The following is a 21625-nucleotide window of genomic DNA, read 5'->3' as shown; positions in this document are numbered from 1 at the left end:
TTGAAGTTGAGCTGCAAGTGCTATGAGGGCTTATCTTCTACTGGTGGATCCTAGACTATAGCTCTTTGGGAACCTAAACCACAGTGAGCTCCCTCACACAGTAGTGAGCACTAGACTGCAATCGTGTGCCCCTGTGAGGCACCGTAAGTGCTTTCAGCCATGCCACCAAAACTGGCAAATGCTCCCAGGGGAAAAGCCAGGGTCACACTCCTAGGCTGGTAATTCTTTCCTATCTTGTTTACTTTCCAATGCCTTCAAACAGTTTTGGTTTGGTTTTGTAAAGTACATACATTTGGTCCAACTTTTTTAGTTCCACTTAGAGGGAGGGGTGGTCTAAATCACCTACTCTGCCATTACCAAAACTAAAAGTTGAGTAACAGAACTTTAAACAAGATAGCAATGAAATATATCTAATTAAAGTTAAACTGTACTTAGAACTCAGATATCTTAAAGTAGGCATCAAGTAAGAATTTTTTGTGTCAAAATTAAAACTAACCCCAAGTTAGCACCTAAAAAACTACTTAAAAAAATATGACATTAATGAATGACTGATGTTTATAAAAATCAAGATAATAAAACAATTATGAGAAAGCTTATACTTAAAAATGTAAGAGTAAGCGACAAGTTGGAGGAAACTTTTTTTGGCTACCTAGAAGTGCAACTTTCTTGTTAAGAAATTAAATGTGTTTAAATATTCTTGTATAAATATATTTTGTCGAGACCAATTCTGCCTTGAAATGGCCTTTAATTAGGTGTACCTATAAGCCACTCTCCTTTACCTACATCAAATTTTCTTATTCCTAATACAGTATCAAATTCAGCTGAACGTTTACTGAGCATAAATTGATCACTAAAGAAAATGAGACACAGTGAGTACTCTGGAGAAATTTCCAGTCTTACAGGAAAAATATAAAGATACAATGTGATAATGGTGTAACAGAGGTTTGTACAAGATGCTATGGTTGCATATGGGAGAGACATGTCAGCACAACATTGTTTCATTAGTGATGTTTCAATTACTAGCTAAAACGCCTGTTTCCTTTGGTGATGCAATACTACGCAAAAGAGAAAGCACATATCAATTCATATTTTAAGCTTAAAAAAATTCACCCGTATATATAAACATAAGCATTATAGGAGACACCAAAGTGAAAACACTGATATAAAAACTCACCCCATCTGGCAGTGCCCTCCAACACACGGCACTAACAAATTCATTTGTATCATCTTCTTTTCGGTCTTTGTCCAGAACACTTTTGACCGTATCAAATTTAAAAGTTAGCAAAGTCTTAGAAAGTCCTTTATAGTACAGGTAAAGAGAGTTGTTCTCGCTTCCTAAAAAAAATTAAAGAAAAACATAAGTTTTTAGAATGAGAGAACTCAGAATTAGGAAATCACATTCATAAGGTAATTATTATTTGGTGTTTAAGCTCAAAGACATAATCTTTTATGGTTAAATATGAAAGACCAGAGCATAGGGTTTCTTGGGAATCATGTGAGAAAAGGATTCACAGAAAAAAGCTATACTTTACTTATCTAAAGAAATAATCATTGTTAAATGATATAACAATATTGATAACTCTAAGGCTGAAATGACTATATAAAAATCACTTATGGCAGGGGTCTAGAATTTGTTATTATATCATGAATCTTAAAATACATTTAGAAAGATTTCTATCTAAAGAGGAAAAAGAAAGTTATACCACTAACAAGGGCAAATTTTAATAAGCTACAAAACTTATTTCCCATTTTTCAATAAAGGCATTACTCTACTAGATGAGTGGTCTAAAAACCTGTGTTTTTGAGCAGTCTATCAAACTGGGATAAATGTGACAGAGATTTGCTTTGGCAGGGTTTAGGTTCATGTACGTGTGGAGAGAGTCAACTTTATTGACCAAAGACTAAGTCACTTCAAAGTACTGAGGACAGTTCGTATATTCAGCATTAGATATATTAGAGCATTTGAACAGTATCAAATTTAATTTTTCTACTTCAGATTTAAATTTGTATAAATTATCAACAATAAAAGCCCTAGAATAACATATCAAGACTATGCAAACAGACTGCTTAATGAAAAGAACACTATATAGGGGAAAATGAATATCAAGCCTAAGAAATATGAAATAGAAGAAATGAAGAAGACAAATAATGTCTCCAAAATTAGGATATTAGCAGAAATTAATATTGTCTGTTTTCTACCTAATATCTATAGAAATTATGTTAAAATGGAGAAAAAGTACAAAACATATTTAACAATTTTATGCTATTTCCTGTTGTCAGGGCTTGTGCTCAGTAAAGAAGGGAAAGAGTGACACTTCTTCCAGTAAAACCTAAGAAAAATCCAAAGTGCTGAGGCATTGAGTCTATACACCACCTTCTGAAGGTACAAACCACTTCGTGATTTGGCGTGTACTCTATTTCCATTGAAGGCAATTTCAGTGACAGTCACCTGCTAAAAAGTTCCAGGTTTCACTTACCACAAGCTATATAATCTCCATTGGAAGCGAGGCCTACAAAGTTTTTTTCATTGATGTGACCCTTGAAGGAACGTAGACAGTATGGTTTCCCTACATTCCACAGCTTTAGTTGGCTGTCTGTTGAGCTGAGGCAAACACAAAAAGTTAGAATGCATTTAAGATTTCGAGGCATGAAACTCATCAGTACTAGTACAGGTAATCCAGTTGCGGATTAAGAATGCAGACTCTAGAGCTAGACTGTCTGGGTTAGAATGCTCAATATGCCATTAATCTGTTTTTGACCTTGGGAAAGTTATACAACCTCTCTGGTCTGTTTTTTCATGAGTTAAATGTGAAAAATAATTACCTTATAGAATTAGATGAATCCTATAAAATATTGTGAAAATTAAATTAATTCATTTAAAACACTTTCAATAGTACCTGGGCATGTAGGAAGTGCTTATAAACACCAGTCATCAACACCATCATCAAACAACAAAAGAGCTCTATGGGAGTTGTACTTAATTTCAGGGATACAATTGGTCCACTTGATTTCATTTACTTTTCAACTGCTGAATTGTATTGGTATTCTGAACATAAACTATTTAACCTATGGGGTGGAATACTATGAATGGTAAATGGTCTATATGAAGTAGTTTATCTTACTGAAATAATAAGCAAATGCAGTTATTTAACAAAAAATAATTGAATATAAAAATTACTGGTAATCCTATCATACAGAGACAGTCTTAGGACATGAATAAAACACCATGCTGTTGGTTTTTTCTGACTTCTTGTTACAAAAATTGGATCATACCATACATATTATTTTGTAAATTGCTTCTCCTTCATTCGACAATTTGTTTTACATTTTCTTCTGTAAAATATATGTTCTATATTTTTTCCTTTTTTTTGAGGAAGATTAGCCCTGAGCTAACATCTGCTGCCAATCCTCCTCTTTTTTGCTGAGGAAGACTGGCCCTGAGCTAACATCCATGCCCATCTTCCTCTACTTTATACGTGGGACACCTACCACAGCATGGCTTGCCAAGTGGTACCATGTCCGCACCCAGGATTTGAACCAGTGAACCCCGGGCCACCAAAGCGGATCGTGCAAACTTAACCACTGTGCCACCGGGCTGACCCTTGTTTCTATATCTTCATTAATGACTATGCAATAAATATTTTCTCTTACTGTTAGATTCAAAGAATAGGGCACTATGATAAATGCTTTATATACATTATTTTATTTAAAGATTCACAACCTAAGTACTATAATTAGCTCCATTTTAGAAATGAGGAAACTGAAATTCAGAAGGTTAAGGACATTTTTAAGATACGACAGCTAGTAAATAGCAGAGCCAAAACTGAAACTGTCTTATTTCAGAGGCCAAACTCTAAACTCTTTAAATACTTCCCTATTTCTTTTCATTTCTTAGACATTTAGGTTGTTTTAAATTTATTTTTTGCTCAACAATATTACATTGACTATCCCGTTACATGTATTTTATGGTATATATGTATGTAAAATATATGTATGTATTTTTTTACTGGCCAAGAATTCAGGGTTTTAGCAATATGTGTATATTTTAATATTACTTTTTAGTATTTCCAAATATATTTGTGGATTCTAAATACTTTTAAACTCCAAGTATGTCCAAGAGAAAAACCATCATGATTCATAAAAACTAAGAAGGAAAAAAGATTGGTGAAAATACAAAGAATATATCCACATTAATAAGGTCAACTAAGATTTCCAATTTATACAATTAAGTATACATATACCACAATTAGTTGAAATCAAACTAATTGATTTGACATTTATAAATCTGAAATTGAAGAAAAATATTTTTGCCATACAATCCATCATCCATATTTGAATCTGAAGGAAACTTTAATTATTTACTGGCCATTATTACTCCTAAAGATGGAATACTTTTGACTGGTTACCACGTAATTTAGATTTGTGAATTAATTATCTATATTACCTCCCCTTGGAAAGCTCAGTTTCCACTTTATTTTTTTCCTTTTTTCGTAACTCAATTCAAGTTACCAAATTCTTATCTAGAGCAATCAGTATGGATGTGGTAGGAGATACCAAGTACAAGGCAGTGGCATTAATAATCTCCTAAGAGAGATTAGAAACTAAGTGAAAAAAAAAAAATAGTGTATCATTAAACTTGAGAAGAAGTAATAGATATAAAAAAGAGAGAAATTAAGAATGAGTATTTACTACGGTAATATAAAATAAAGAGAACTATGAAATGGATAAAAGAAAGAAGGGACTGCCTCTGTTAGTAGAAGAACTTTGTCAATAATATTTTGGCAATTGAGATTTATTACCTAGTTGACATCTTATTACTTTCAAACAAAATAAAAGACAACTAAAAGTCTATACTATGATTCTCCAGTTCAGAAGGCTTCTCAAAGGATAGTTGTTGGGTACTAGCAGCCATACTTAGAAAGTTCTCTTCAAAACATATTTAAAAGTCACCACGAAATCACAGGGAAATCGAGTAACATGGACTTTTAAAAAGTCAACCAAATATTACTTATAACCAAAAATACTACTACTGTACTCCAATGCAGATACATATACAATAACACACTAGTAGACTTTAATAAATAACACACTACTCTCATATTGCATCAACTATGTTGTTTCTCTCTTCTTAAGGAGAAGCAGGGCTGAAATCCAATGTGAAGTTCAAATGTTTAAGGGAGCTACATTAAATACTGGTATCATCAGGATTTTTTCATAAATAACATACAAAAGTGAGCAATAGAGACCAGAATATACATGTATTTTAATTAGACAAGTTATAAAAATCTACTAAGAAAAAGTGCATACACCATAGTGTTACTCTTTAGATGTATATCCATGGTGACATTACCAACGGTAACTGATGATGACAGAGATCTGTCTTATGCTCAACCTCTGAAGAGAGTGATACTCACGCAGAGACAATTTCCTCCCCACTCACAAACTTTGCATAGGAGACTGCTTTTCGGTGTCCTTTGAACACCATGATTGGCTGCTTAGTGTTACGAAGATCATAGTAGTGGACACAGTGATCTAAAACAAAACAAAACACAAAAAATGTAGTGAACAAAGAAATGAAAAGCAAAGCTAATATTAACTGGTTCTGGTGATTTTCATCAAATGTTTCACAGACAAGGTCAAACCTATAACAGCCAGAAAGCGAAGGGCTATGACTCATTTTCAAAGATAAGGAAGATACACTGGGTTTTCTGTTTTGAATCCAGGAAGACATAGTTGCATAAAAAAGTATATACACATAGGCCAATGTCAGTCTGAAAGGGAGTTCCACTGATATTTCCTGTGATCCTGGCTCTAGAAACAGAGTAGTAAGGGTTCAAAGTAACTGGAAATTTAAAAAGTATCCTTACATTTGACGGCTTTATAAAAAAGGTAATACAAATATTTTGGGCTTCTGGCTAAAAATGCTATAGAATTTTATTTCCCACATTTGCTTTTTAAAAAACACTTTCTTGAGACACATATAACATATAATAAAAGCCACTCACAGTAAGTATACAATTCAATGAATTTTACTAAATTTACCCACTGGTGCAACCATCACAATAAACTGGTTTTAGAAATTTTTCTCATTCCAGTAAGATCCCTCATCGCCATTTACACAAACTGTCCTGGGCAACCACTCTCTCTCTCTCTCTCTCTATAAATTTGCCTTTTCTGCACACTTAATATAAACGGAATCATACAATACAAGGTTTCTATGGATGGCTTCTTACCCATTGCATAATGTTTTTTGAAGTTCACCTATGTTTTAACGTGTCAGCAGTTCATTTCTTTTTATCACTAAATAGTATCCATTGTATGGGTATACCCCATTTTGTCTAACCACTCATCAGTTGATGGATATTTGTTTCCATTTTTTGATTATCATGAGTAATGGTGCTATGGAACAATCACACTCAAGTCTCTGTGTGAACATGTATTCAGGTTTTAGGTAGATACCTAACAAGTGTAATTTCTAGGTCATGTAATAATTTTGTGTTGAACTTTTAAAGAAACTGACAAACTGCTGACTGTCTCATTGTACATTTCCACCAGCAATACATGATGGTTCCAGTTTCCTTACATGAATATTTGAAAATTTTGGACAGACATTTGACACAGATGCCTGTTTTGCAAATATTTTCAACCATTCTGTTGCTTGTCTTCTATTTTCTTAACAGTGTATTTTGAAGCAGAGAAGTTTTGAATTTTGATAAGGTCCAATGTATCTTCTTTTTTCTTTCATAGGCCATACTTTCAGTGTTACAGATAAGAAAACTCTTTCTAATCCAAGGGCTTAAAGATTTTTCTCCTATTTTTTTCCAAAAGTGTTATTTCTTACACTTACGTCTGTGATAAACTTTAAGTTAATTTTTGTGTACGATGTGAAGTATAAGGTCTAGTTCATCTTTTTGCATGTAGATGGATATGTATCCACTTGTCCCAGCATCATTTGAGAACAGATTACTTTTTCCTAATGAACTGCTTTGGCACCTTTGTCAAAAATGAATTGACTATAAGCAAGGATGTACTTCTGGATTCTTAATTCTAATCAACTGATCTACACATGTCTACCCTTCTGCCCGTACAACAATGTCTTGATAACAGTGGCTTTATAATTTTCAAATTGCAAAGAGGAAGTCCTCAAACTTTGCTCCCTTTCAAAACCGTTTTTGGCAATTCCTGTTTGTTTGCATTTCCACATAAATTTTAGGATCAGCTTACCATTTCCTACAAAAAGTCTGCTGGAATTTTTACAGGAATTGAGCTGAATCATTAGATCAATTTCAGGAACACTGCCATCTTAAAAACACTGGCTGGTTAATACCAGGCAATGTATGAACACAGAATGTCTCTGCATTTATTTACATCTTCTTTTAATTTCCCTCAGCAAACTTTTGTAATATTCAGTGGACAAGTCTTGTAATTATTTTATTAAATTTACTCCTTAAGTATTTTATTCCTTTTGATGGTATTCTGAATAGAATCATATTCTTTTATTTTTGGATTGTTCATTGTTCATGTATAGAAAAACAGCTGATTTTTTTTATATTGATGTTTTATTCTACTGCCCTGGTGAATACTTTTATTAGTTCTAATATTTTTATCTTTTAAGATTCCTTAAAATTTTCTACATATGAGATGATGTTATCTGCAAACAAAGAGTTTAATGTTTCCTTTCAAATCTAGATGTCTTTTATTTCCTTGCCTTCCCTAGCTACTACATTAGCTAGAACCTCTGGTACTATGCTGAATTGAAGAGGAAAAAGTGAACATCCTTCTCTTGTTCCTAATTGCAAGGAAAAAACATTCAGCCTTTAACTAACTACTAAGTAGGATGTTCACTGCTAGTTTTTCATAAAAACCCTTTCTCAGGTTGAGGAAGTTTCCTGCTATTTGTTTGTTAACAGTTTTTATGGGTGTAGGTTTAGTTAAATGCCTTTTCTATTTTTATTGAGGTAACTGTGTGGTTTTGGTCCTTTATTCTATTAATTACATTAACTGATTTTGGGATGTTAAACACATCTGGCACTTCTTGGATAAATCCCACAATGTCACAGTGTATAATCTTTTAAATATGCCATTGGATTTGGTTTGCTACTATTTTGTTGAGAACCTCTGTAGCTATATTCTTGAAGAATACTGGTCTGTGTTTTCCTATTCATGAGACATCTTTGGCTTTTGGTTTTAGAACTCCTTCAGGGAAGAATTTGTGAAATACTGGAATTACTTTTTCTGTAAACATTTGATAAAATTCACCAGTGAAACCATCTAGGCCTTAGCTTTTCTTTGTAGTAGATTATTAGTTACTAACTCAACTTCTTTACTTTTCATAGGTCTATTCAAATTTTCTATTTCTTCTGAGTCAGTTTAGGTAATTCGTGATTTTCTAAGAATTTTTTTATTTCATCTATGTTACTGAATAAGTTTGCAGAGTTTTTCATAGTATTTTCCTTTAACCCTTTTAATATCTGAAAGGTCAGTGGTAAAGTCCCCTCTTTGATTCTTAAGTTTAGCGATCTGTGTCTTCTCTCTTTTTTCTTGGTAAGTCTACCTAAAGATTTTCCAATTTTGATGATCTTTTCAAAGAGCCAACTTTTGCTTTTACTGATTTTCTCTATCATTTTTCTGTTTGCTATTTCCTTCATTTCCACTCTAATCACTCACATTTCCTTCATTCTGCTTATCTTTGGTTTGCTATATCTTTCTCTACATTTTTATGGTGAGAACTTGGATTATTGAGATCTTTCTTCTTTTTTAATATAGGCATTTAAAACTACACATTTCTTCCAAGTACTGCTTCAGCTGCTAGCACAGATTTCAATATGATGTGTTTTCATTTTCACTCACTTCAAAATACTTACTAATTTCCCTTGTAATTTCTTCTTTGACGGATGGGTTTTTTAGAAATGTGCTGCTTTATTTCCAAATATTTGTGGATGTCCCAAATTATTGTTGATGATTTCTAATTTAATTCCATTTTAGTCAGAGAAAATGATCTTTATAATTTCAATCCTGTTAAATTTGTTAAGACTTGTTATATGACCTAAAACACGGTCTATTCCAAAGAATAGTCCAAGTCTGCTTGAATGTGTATTCTGCTGTTGTCGGGTGCAGTGAGCGACATCTCTTAGGTCAAGTTGATAATGTTATTCAAGTCTTCTATATCTTTGCTGATTTTCTGTCTAGTCGTTCTATCTATTAAGAGTAGAGTACTTAAGTCTCCAACTACTTTTTAAATTGCCTATTTCTCCCTTCAATTCTATAATAGTTTCATGTATTTCAAAATAGTTTGTTTTTAAGTGTATATATATTTACAGTCATCATAGCTTGCTGATAAAGTGAGCTTTTTATCATTATACAAGGACTTTCTTTGTTTCTAGCACTAATTTTACTTAAAGTCTATTTTGTTTGATTTAAATACAGTCAGTCTAGCTTTTTCTTGATTACTATTGGCATGGCATATCTTCCTCCATCCTTTTACTTTCAATCTATCTCTGTCTTTGAATCTAAAGTGCATCTTTTATTGTGAGTATATAATTGCATCTTGTTTTTTGACCCATTCTGCCAACCTCTGCATTCTGGAGTGTTTAATCCACTTACACTTAGTATAATGATTTATATGATACGATTTACACCTGCAATTGTGCTATTTGCTTCTGTTACATCTTTTTTGTTTTTATATTATTGCTGTTTTTTTTGGTGAGGAAGTCTGGCCCTGAGCTAACATCCATTGCCACTCTTCCTCTTTTTGCTTGAGGGAGAATGTCGCTGAGCTAAAATCTGTGCTAAACCTCCTCCATTTTGTATGTGGGACGCTGCCACAGCATGGCGTGATGAGCGGTATGGAGGTCCGTGTCCGGGATCTGAACTCAGGAACCCCATGCCACTGAAGTGGAGCACACAAACTTAACCACTACACCACCAGGCTGGTCCCTCATATTGCCTTGTGTTAGATATTCTCTAGGGTAATACTTTAGTGCCTTTCTTGCTGTCTTTTTACTATATATTTTTAGAAGTTATTTCCATAGTAGTTTTCCTGGGGATTATAATTAGTATGGGACTTTAAAATAATCCACATCAGATTATCTAATTTAATACTACGTAGGAATTTTGCTCCAATATAGTTCTTCTCCTTTCCTTCTCACCCCATCCTTTGTGCTATTATGGCCACATTTATTGCATCTTTTTATGTTATAGGCCTATGAACACAATTTTATAATTCCTGTTTTACTCAGTTGTCTTTTAAATCAGTTAAGAGTTATTTAAAAAATACATTTAAACTATCTTTTATTATACCGATATAATTATCTTTACCCAGTGCTCTTTCTTACTTTGTGTGGATTTGCATTACTATCTAGTATCCCTTCTTTCTCAGCCTGAATGACTGCCTTTAGTATTTCTTGTAGGGCAGGTCTGCTGGAAAAGAACTTGCTCAGTTTATATTTATCAGAGAATGTCTTTATTTTTCCTTCATTTTTGATGGGTAGTTTTGCTACATATGAAAATCTTCCTTGAGAATCTTGCTTTCAGCATTTTAAACATACCTCACTGCCTTCTAGCCTTCCTGGTTTCTAATAAGATCTAAGTTGCCAGTTTTATTGAGGATCCCTTTTATGTGCTGAGTTGCTTTTCTCTCACTGTATTCCAAGGTTCTGTTCCTGCCTTTGGCTTTAAACAGTTTAAATATGATGTGTCTAGGGGTGCACCTCTTTGAGGTTATCCTACTTTGAGTTCCTCCTACACTGAGATCCTTAAGCTTCTTGGATACCGTAAACTGACGTTTTCCATCCAATTTCAGAAAACTTTGGCCATTACTTCTTCAAATATTTTTCTATCCCTTTCTCTCTCCCCTTATCTTCTGGGTGTCTATATATGTTGATATGCTTAATGGTGTCTCACAGCTTTCTAAGGCTCTGTTCATTTTTCTTTCTATTACTTAGACTGGATAATCACTATTGATCTATCTCAAAGTTCACTGATTCTTCTGCCAGCTCAAATTTGCTCAAGAGCTATCAGATTCAATGAATTAAAACAGAATTAAGGAATTAAAGAAAACTATGACAAATATGTCTCAACAAAGAGAGAGTATTTAAAAAAAACTAGAGGGCCACCCCTGGTGGCCTAGTGGTTAAGTTCAGCACACTCCGCTTTAGTGGCCTGGGTTCTGTTTCCAGCCAAGGAGCTACACCATTCTGTTAGTGGCCATGCTGTGCCCACATACTAAAAAATAGAGGGAGACTGGCACAGATGTTAACTCAGGGTGAATCTTCCTCAGTGGGGGGGGAAAAAAAAAAAAGATTAAAAAATAGAAATTCTGCAGTTTCTATTGACAGAATGTTTCCTGCTTCTTTGTGTATGTCATAATTATTTTGTGAAAAACTAGACATTTTAGATAATATAATGTAGTAACTCCAGAATCAGTTCCTACCTTCCTCTCCCTGGTTTGTTGTGGCCAGACTTTTTGTGGTTGGTGGCACTGTTGCCATTTATTTGTTTAGTGACTTTTCCAGAATTAATTCTGTAGAGTCTATAATCCTTGCTGTATAAAACCACTGACGTCTCTGATAAGTTTTTTTTTAATTTTTGTTTTTAGTTTTTTAACCTAGCTGAGTCAACATGGCTCCTGGGTTAGTATCACTTAGTCACAAGATTTACTTAACTGCTTTGAGCCAGTATGTCTTCTATCCTTTGCCAAGGGGATGTGTGTGTGTTAGGGCATGAATTCAAAGCTCGGACAAATTATTAACCTGACTTCGCCTTCCTCTTGCTAACAGAGCCTCAGGGTCAGCCAGACCTAAGCGAATGGAGTTTTCCTGGGTAGGTACACTGGCTTGGGCATGCACAAAGCATTCTACACCCCAGGAACATGTGAGATCTTTTTCAAAGTCCCTATGGTTGTTTGTTGCCCAGATCTTCCTTTTAAATTTCTGACTGGGCTCTTGTTTGCCCCAACTGGTATCCTAGCCTTAGACAGCTGTGATACTGCATCTGATTGTTTTCAACAATACCCGGGGTACAGGTCTTTTCCTATGGAGACTCTGAGGCAGATGAAACAGAAATAACATCCTGTGAATGGGGCTTTTTCCAGTAAGCTGTGAGTCAGGTCGAATAGCAACAATGATTTGGAAATGGGGCCTTTTTTTCTTTTTTTGCTGGGGAAGATTAGCCCTAAGCTAACATCTGTGCCAGTATTCCTCTATTTCGTATGTGGGTTGCCACCACAGCATGGCTGATGAGTGGTGTAGGTCCAAGCCTGGGATCAGAACCAGTGAACCTGGGCCACCGAAGCAGACAGCAGTGAACTTAGCCACTACGCCAAGGGCTGGCCCTGAAATGGGGCTTTTTGAGATACTCCAAAACCAGTATTTTCCCAGTGGTGACTACAAGGCTGCTGGCTTTTAAGGCTTCCATATCACAGAGTTGGTTCATTTTTATAAATTTGTTAGTATTTTTGTTGCTTATACAGAAGAACATTTCCACATTTCATTTTATGTTTACTATTACAATTGTATTAAGTGATCACGTCAAATGACATCACTCAGCCTACACTGTGGAGGTACAAATGGAAAAAAAAATCCTGTTTCAACTGCTGTGGTCATGTTAAATTTATTAGTTACAAAGATTAAACTTCTCTCCTGTAATAATTCACAGCTGAAAAACATTTTCACAAAATAAGTCTTTAATTTCCCAAGTTATTTTCTAAGCTGAAAATAATTTGATATTATAAAAATAGCATAGTACACTATAATAATATACTACCTTATGCTCAGGCTGAAAAAAACACAAAAGGGGATGTAATATGTAAAAGATGTAGGGATACAAGTAAATGTTGAATTATATCATTGTGCAATACAAAAAGATTTGACAGTAGCTGAAATGAGAAAAGTAGTGTGGAGACTGATATCAAATCACAGATGTTTCTATAGACATGGCAATCTCAAAAGAAATTGCAATGCAGAACTCAGAACCAGCTTACTATGTGAAGTGGTGTTTCATTTTCAGCAAAATATATACTAGTCCATCATATTATTGTTATTATGTCATCATGTTGTTATTTTCATCTTTTGGGGTTTTATATTTTTTTCTTTAATTAGAGTTTGATTTGATATTCTCTTAAGAGCTATGAACATACAAAGGTGACCTACAGTTTTATATTTGTACATATATTTTAGTAACGTTATGATAAAAATAGTTTAGGTCAGTGGAAGGGAAGGTCTTCAATAATTTTCCTTCTTTTATAAATGGAAAGTCTTTCTGAAATGCCACCGTCATTTTTTTAATATTCTTAATAATTTGAGGATTTGGTATACGATCTCATTTCCATTTCTTTTCTTTTCCCCCTTCTGTTTTACTTTGAAAAATTTTAAACCTATAGAAAAGTTGCAAGAACAGTACAACGAACATCTTTGCACCTTTCAATCTAGAAAAATTGCAAAAATGTTACCATATTTGCTTTATCACCCTGTCTACAGACAGACTCGCTCTTTTTTTCCCCCTGAACCATTTGTAAGTAAGTGTCAAACACCAGAACATTTTACCCATAAAAATGTCAGCAACTATCTCCTAATAACAAGAAGACTCTCCACAACACCATTACATCACACACCAGAAATTAATATTGGCTTAACAATATAATTTAATATGCATTCTATATTCAAATATCTCAGTTGTTTGAAAAATATCCTGACTAGGTATTTATTTACTTAGTTTTGCTCAAGGGTCACTCAGTGTATTTAGTTTCCATGTCTCTGTTGTTTTATATAACAATTTCATAATACTGTTATTCTTGAAGTATATGAGAGAGTTATTTTGCAGAATGTTCTGCAAGTCTGAATTTGTCTGAATATTTTCTCGTTATTATGTTCATGTTAAATATTTTTGACAAGAAATACTGTAAAGGTGATGGTCCTTCTTGTATCACATCAGGAAGCATATAACGTTTGTTCCAAAGATGACGCTAAATTTGACTGCTTAATTAAATGCCCCCACGGCCTTGTCAATGTAAAGAGAATCTGTTTCTTTCAACCTTTGGGCCAAACTATGCTACTTAACACAACCATTAAGAGGAATGCTAATACAGAACAATTTCCACAATGAATAATTTTCCTGTAGAGACCCTAAAAAAAAATGTATGGAATAGATGTAGGAGTAAGTTATTGAAGTTAATGTTTAATGAAGAGTTTGTTATCTTTATTAAAGTAGACTAAAACAACTGTAACCGATATGTCAAAGTTTTTAAGTAGAATTTATGACACAGCCATTCTAGACTATGTTCTAAAAAGCAAGAAGACAAAGAAGTAGTCTTAATCCATATACAATATGGTCAGTCAGAGATCAAACTGAATTTCAGAAATCCTGAACTCTATTTTCAGGCTTCCCAGAAGGCTTATAAAAGTTCTCAACGTCCTAGCTTTTGGATATCACCATGATGGATTTGCGGTAAGAAAGTAAGTTGGAGAAATCCTTATAAAGTTTTCCTTAGCCAGGGAAAATAACTTCTGAGTATTTAAAAACACACAGGTCCACTGGTTACTGATATTTACTTCATATAACTATCATTATTAATTTAAAAAATAATTATATGATTTTTTACTTCCTTTAAGTCTTTGTTGGTATCCTAATACACCACCTTAGAGATCTGAGAGAAAGCTTATTTTTGGAAAAAGAAAGATTAAGCAAGTATACGTTACATAATACAAGTGCATATGGAATACTTGGTAAGCATTTCCTTTTAACATCTGTTCTAAATTTCATTGTTAAATCTTTGTGCATCTTTTGAGAGAGAATCAGAGATTGTCACTGCTTATTTTTACTGTATACAATGAGCCCTGGGTTCCAGCCTACTAAAACCTTAGAAAGATGTACTAACTTTAGTGCACTGCTGTATACTCTTTATGAATCACTCCTCTAATCCTTACCAATCTGCAAAAGATATAAAAGCAATTGTGATAGTCCTCTAGTGTCACAGAAGCAGCAGTTACTGACCTGTACATTAGATGGAACTGCAATCATCAAATCATCACCAGTCAAAAACAAATGAAAACAGTCTCGAGTTCCACATGTAAAGAGCTTGTAAGGTGACACTCTATCCTAACAACAACTAAAAGGTGAACAGACTAAAAAATCAACAACTCTTCTGGGATCCAAATGAGAGGTGAGGGCCCAGATCAAACCTCTGTCCAAAGATTGGAGAGAAAGACAGGCAAATACAGGGAGCCACAGCTTATCAGAGCAGAGATCCATGAGGATTTTTCATGAGGAAAAATTGCCATGGGAAAAATCTGAACTGCAACTGATGAATTACTGGAGGCTCAGCGTGGACAAGTCAGAGAGTGAAAAACACCAGGGGGACCCAGTCACAGGAGTCCTCCACAATTTTGTCAGATTTCTTTCCAGGAGCTAGATCAGGTTCTCAAAGTGGAACACACAAGATTTTTAGAGCCGTGAAAATACTCTGTAAGGTACTATAATGATGGATAAATGTCATTATACATTTGTTCAAATCCACAGAATGGACAACACCAAGAGTGAAACTTAAGGCAAACTATGGACTTCAGGTGATATGGTGTGTCCATGCAGGTTCATCAATTTTTAAAAAAGTACCACTCTGGATGGGGGATGTTGATAAGGAGGGAGGCTATGCATGTGTAGGGGCAGGAGGTATATGGGAAATCTCTTTATTTTCTTCTGAATGTTACCGTAAACCTTCTTAAAAAAAGAAAGATAAAAATCTTGGTCATGTACATTTTCCCAAAATTAAAAAATGAAATCTCAGTGAAGAGAAAGCAGAAACATTTATAACAAAGTCCTCCCTTGCCTGACTTATTTGGAACCACACCAGGATATAAAACACACTAAAGTAGAGCTGCTCCAGTTACAGCCCAAGAACAAACAGGAGCCCTTTTTACTACGCCTCTTCTTTTCCTATCCACCTGGTCTTTATTTCCAGCTGCCATCTCTTAAGGAATCCAAAGAAATCGAATTTGAAAACAAATAATTGTATTGATCAATATGAAAAATTATTCTTTATTTGCCTTACTTCGCAGAGAGAGTATATTAATGAATTTTTAATGCTTAATTCCAAAACTCATGAGCAAATAAAAACTTTTACAAATCACTACTACCACCAAAAATGAAAAACATTCCAATTCAACACATCAATAACACCTATTTGTTTCCAATAACGTCTACCTGTATATATATGTTCATGATTTCTTGACTCAATGATCTCTGACGGAAGAAAATGTGTTGCCCTAAAACAGTTTCCCCAGTGCTGTCTTTCGATTAGACTGCCAACATGGAAAATAGTGTTGAAATCTTCATATTCACTAATAGGACCCAGTACAATATTCCACACACAGACATTAGTGGCTAAACAATGATATCATTGGGAGATGCAGAAAAATACATATCAAATGTAGAAAAACGTTTTAAAATTTGTTTGCTATATGAATTTATCTGAAAGTATACACAACAAATTACTTGTGGTAAACATAGTTATAACATTACTGTAAAAAAAGATCAGACACACACATAAACCACACTATCTAAAATATTCACAGTGGCTTTTAAGATATTAAATAAGCACCAGCTGAGAGGAAAAATTCCTGGTCTCACAGTTTTGTCTGCTCAGGAATCACTTTCTATATAATAAAATATGTGCTGGTTACCAGGGAAATTTAAGGATTTATTTTCCTCTTCTATTTAGTAGGTGATATTAAAAAAAGGTTAGAATTGGAATTTTATAATATTGTTCAAACATAACAAATCTAAATCTAGAGGCAATATCTTCCAAATCTTAGTAGCTTTTAGAAATGTAAAACCTAGCATGCCCACACTAGAGAGAAATAAAAGCACTGAAATGCATAGTCACAACGTAGCACAAAATTAATTCCTCATTGTGGCCTGACTGTTAAGTTTACATCACCAAACTAAGCAGCTGCAACAGTTTGTGAACATAGTAAACATTTCTTTTGTGAGAATTAATTTCCTTCAAAGTTTACTCATCTGCTTTACTTCAATCTCTCTTCACACAATTATGCTTTAAGGAGTCAATGAAAATAACGCTAAGTAATGACTAATGAACATTAGAGATACTTAAAATTTAATTTTCATTACTAGAAAGGCATTAAGTGAAAATTTAAAAATCCATGTAAGGCATGTAAAAGTTATAAGTCTATAGATTTATCTTAAAAACCTGGAAACTGGTTATCAAAAGTGATGGTGGCAGGAAAGAACTGAAAAAGCGTAAATGGAACACTGCCACAGCAGGGATGCTTTCTGTGAATATCCTCAAGCAAAGATTAATTCTGGGAAACTGGCAAAACATTTGGAATCAAGTCTGATAAACAAGGATAGGAATCGATGCTTGATTTTCTTTGAAAAGAAGAACAGAATAAAAAATAATTTTACATAAATAATCTATGTGTGATTGAAAAGAATATGAATGTGCCTACTTGACAGATTTTTGTCTGCTATATACTTGTTAGCTTTGTTGTTCAAATTTCTCCTTTAATTTCTTCAATGATCTATTGGTTGTGCGGTGGCATGTTTTTTGCTCTCCACGTTATCTGTCACTTTCCCAGCTTGTTTCTTGTAGTTGTTTTCTAGTTTCATAGCATTATGGTCGGAAAAGATTCTAGATATGATTTCAAGCTTAAATCTATTGAGGCTTGCCTTGTTTCCCAACAATGGTCTGTCCTTGAGAATGTTCCATGTGCATTTGAGAAGAATGTGTATTCTGCTGTTTTGGGATGGAATGTTCTACATGTGTCTATTAAGTCCATCTGGTCTAGTTTTTTTGTTTAATTCCACTATTTCCTTGTTGACTTTCTGTCTGGATCACCTATCCATTGATGTAAGTGGGGTGTTGAGATCCCCCACTATTATTGTGTTGTTGTTCATTTCTCCTTTTAGGCTTGTTAATAGTTTCTTCATATACTTTGGTGCTCCTGTATTAGGTGCGTAGATATTTGTAAGTGTTACGTCTCCTTGGTGGATTGTCCCTTTTATCATCATATCCTGCCCCTCTTTGTCTCTCATTGCCTGTTTTATCTTGAAGTCTACTTTCTCTGACATAAGTATGGCAACATCCACTTACGTTTGTTTGCCATTAGCTTGCAGTATTATCTTCCATCCCTTCACTCTGAGCCTGTGTTTGCCTTTAGAGCTGAGATGTATTTCCTGGAGGCAGCATATTCCTGGGTCTTGTTTTTTAATCCATCCCACCACTCTGTGTCTTTTGAATGGAGAATTCAATCTATTTGCATTTCAGGTGATAACTGGCATTTGAGGGCTTATTCCTGCCATTTTATCACTTGTTTTGGGTTGTTCTGTATTTCCCTTGTTTCTTATCCCACGTATTTCAGAATACCAATTCAGTCTGGTAGTTCTCTATGATTGTATTCTCAGTTTTCTCTTTATTTATCATTTGTGTCTCTGTTCTGATTATTTGTTTAGTTGTTACCATGAGGTTTGTATAAAAAATCTCATAGATGAGACAGTCTATTTTCTGATAGCCTCTTATTTCCTTAGTCTAAGCAGGTTCCATCTCTTTCCTCTTCCACTTCTAAGTTTTTGTTGTCACAATTTATTCCACCTTGTGAGTTTGTGGTTAAAATGACAAGATTATAGATATTTTTGATGTTTTCCTTCCCTTTATCTTTAATGTTATAGTGAAGTGTTTTCTAACCTGTTCTGATAGAGAGCTGCAATTTTCTGATTTTGTCTGTTTATCTCCTTGCTCAAGGCTGCTTTTTTTTTTTCAGGCATGAGGGCCTTCTTAATCATTTCTTGTAGAGGGGTCTTGTGGTGATGAACTCCCTTAGCTTTTGATTATCTGGGAAAGTTTTTATTTCTCCATCATATCTGAAGAATACTGTTGCTGTAGAGAGTATTCTTGGCTAAAAGTTTTTGTCTTTCAGAATTTTGAATATATTATTCCACTCTCTGATAGCCTGTAAGGTTTCTGCTGAGAAATCTGCTGAAAGCCTAATGGGGTTCCTTATTTTCTTCTGTCTTGCTGCCCTTAATATTTTTCCTTTGTCACTGACTTTTGCCGGTTTTACTACTATATGTCTTGGAGAAGGTCTTTATACATTGATGTAATGAGGAGTTCTATTAGCATCTTTTACTTGTATTTCCAGCTCCTTCTCCAAGTTTAGGAAGTTCTCAGCTATTAGTTTTTTGAAGAAGCTTTCTGTTCCATTCTCTGTCTCTTCTCCCTCTGGAATATATTTAATCCTTACGTTGTATTTCCTAATTGAGTCAGATATTTCCCTGAGAATTTCTTCATTTCTTTTTAGCCTTAGAACAGTTCTCTCTCTTTCTCCACCTGAAGCATTTATATATTTGTGTCCTCTAGATTGCTAATTCTGTCCTACATAGTGTCAGCTCTTTTATTCAGAGAGTCTAGATTTTTCTTATCTCATCCATTGTGTTTTCATCTCCAAAATTTGATGGCTTTTTCTTTACAGTTTCAATCTCTTTTGTGAAGAATTTCCTCTGTTCATTAATTTTGTTCCTGATTTTATTGAACTGTGTTATCTGAATTTTCTTGTGATTCCTGGAGGCTTTTTTATGATAGCTAGTTTGAATTCTCTGTTTCAGCTCACGTTTACTTCTCTGGTTTCTATATTCTGCTTGTTTCTGATCCTTTGTGATTTCAATACTTTATAAGCTATGCATCTAAAATAATATTTTATGTATTTTATCTAAAATAATGTTTATCTAAAATACAAATGTTTTTTGACAGACAATTTTCAGTTTATCTGGGCAATCATATTGTTAAGACCAGAACGTCCTTTTGCGTATCTAATTACTTTTATTGGTGTAACTATCTGAAGCAAGTTTCAAAACAAAAGACTGATTAACCCCCAACTCACGTCAAGTAACTAATTTTCTGGTGAATTTCACAACTGTCCCTCCATTTCCAGAGGCACTTTCATCCAACCCATGGTACAAATCTGAATTTTACCCAGTGTTTCAGAAGTATTAAGAGTCTTTAGTAGGAATATTTTAGGTAGACTCCATGCAAGTATATGATTGAAAAACTAATCTAAAATGGAGAATTTACATGCAAAATGTAGATTTGGGGCTTAGCCTATTTCATGACTTTCTTTATGCCATTTTTTAAAGAGCCATAATGATTCCCAGTTCATGTGGAAAAATAATGCTTTTTTTCCTTTTACTGGACACACTTGGTCCTTACATTTTGCTCAATGCCATTAGAAAAGAAACAATATTTTAACGCAATTACATTCATTAGACAAACCAATCCTTCTTACAAGGACATAGAAAGGACTTCATCATTTAGCACCAATCTACATTTCCAAATTCTTGCTCTACCAATTCAGGAAGCTGTAATTATTTTCAGCATAGCTATTCTTGTCCCAGGGGAAGAGAGAGGAGTAGACATGAAAATGACCTGAGGAGCAATTTGAACATACAAATGCTTTATCTCCTCTCTAAAGATTCTAATTCAGTAGGTTTCAGATAGGGCCCAGACATGAATAATTTTTCAGTTTCTCAAAAAAGATTGATATGTGCCTCAGATTAAAGAAACACTGTTCTTATGTGATTTTTCACAGTCTTATAATTTATTTATCTATCTATCTTATCTAACAAACTGTAACATCCTTGAAGGAGAGAATTATTTTTTTTATTTTTGTATGTATAGTAATAAGTATAAAGTTATTTAAAAAACTAAGTGTTTGTAAAGTTAATAACTGAATCATATAATCCTGATAAAAAGAATTCCAGATACCCTGATTAGTGGGATAGCGGAAGAAAAAAAAAGTTGCTTTTTCTTTTAGAGTGGTACATGATCAAGCTCCCGTAAGTAAATATTATTTGCTTTCCTTCTAGGGACTATGAGAAAACTTTAAATATATATTCCACATTGTATAAGCAGATCTACAGTTAAAGTGGAGAGTACAAAATGCCCTGAGTATATGTGCTTATGCTTATCAGTATCACGGCATTCTATTTGTAGATCCAGAGCACACTTGCGTATCACTTAACTGCTGGTCTTACAGAATGACCACGCTTCCTAATATTGCCATTCCCTTTCCATGTACCTTCTAATATGTTTTTATTCAGAATCCAGTATTCTAGAGTTATACAAAATCAAGTGGGTGGTTTACTTTTTATTTTCTGCAATTTAGATCTGGTATAGATCAATCTTTCTATATCCATTCATCCATCATCCACCAAACCATCTGTCCATCCCTCCAGCCATCTATCAGTAGGGTTAACATCTTACACTCATCACAGTGTCTGAGTTAACTAAAATGCAGCTTTTGGTTGTCCAAAAAAAATCTGTCTTCTTTTGTAAAAGATTTTTTGGGTGGATATAGAATTTTGGGTTAAAATTTTTTTTCACCCCTTTGTGTGGGGGCTCCACTGATTTCTGGCTTGTATAGTTTATGATAAGTCTGTTATAATTTCTATCTTTCACTGTACATAATATTTCTTTTACTCTGACTGCCTTCAAGATTTCTCTTTTTTTTTTTTTTTTTTGAGGAAGATTAGCCCTGAGCTAACATCTGCCAATCCTCCTCTTTTTTCCGAGGAAGACTGGCCCTGAGCTAATATCAGTGCCCATCTTCCTCTCCTTTATATG

The 21625-nt window shown here is 34.1% G+C and overlaps 1 protein-coding gene across 13 annotated transcripts in view; it reads right to left on the bottom strand.

Annotated features, from left to right (window-relative positions):
• Positions 1-21625, bottom strand: part of COP1 (COP1 E3 ubiquitin ligase) — a 237358-nt gene that overhangs the window by 51748 nt on the left and 163985 nt on the right. For 11 of the 13 annotated variants that reach the window (XM_070497937.1, XM_014845336.3, XM_070497940.1 and 8 more), the window contains 3 exons: positions 5415-5532; positions 2478-2602; positions 1175-1335 (listed from right to left, as the gene is read on the bottom strand). In XM_070497937.1, the coding sequence (XP_070354038.1) occupies positions 1175-1335; positions 2478-2602; positions 5415-5532 (404 nt within the window). The remainder of the gene's footprint in view (positions 1-1174; positions 1336-2477; positions 2603-5414; positions 5533-21625) is intronic. The other 2 variants (XM_070497944.1, XM_070497946.1) reach the window with 1 other exon arrangement.

The sequence above is a fragment of the Equus asinus genome, chromosome 25 (assembly GCF_041296235.1).
Source record: "Equus asinus isolate D_3611 breed Donkey chromosome 25, EquAss-T2T_v2, whole genome shotgun sequence".
NCBI lineage: Eukaryota > Metazoa > Chordata > Mammalia > Perissodactyla > Equidae > Equus > Equus asinus.
The sequence above is the reverse complement of the archived record's forward strand: the minus strand, read 5'-3'. Positions and strand labels throughout refer to the sequence as shown.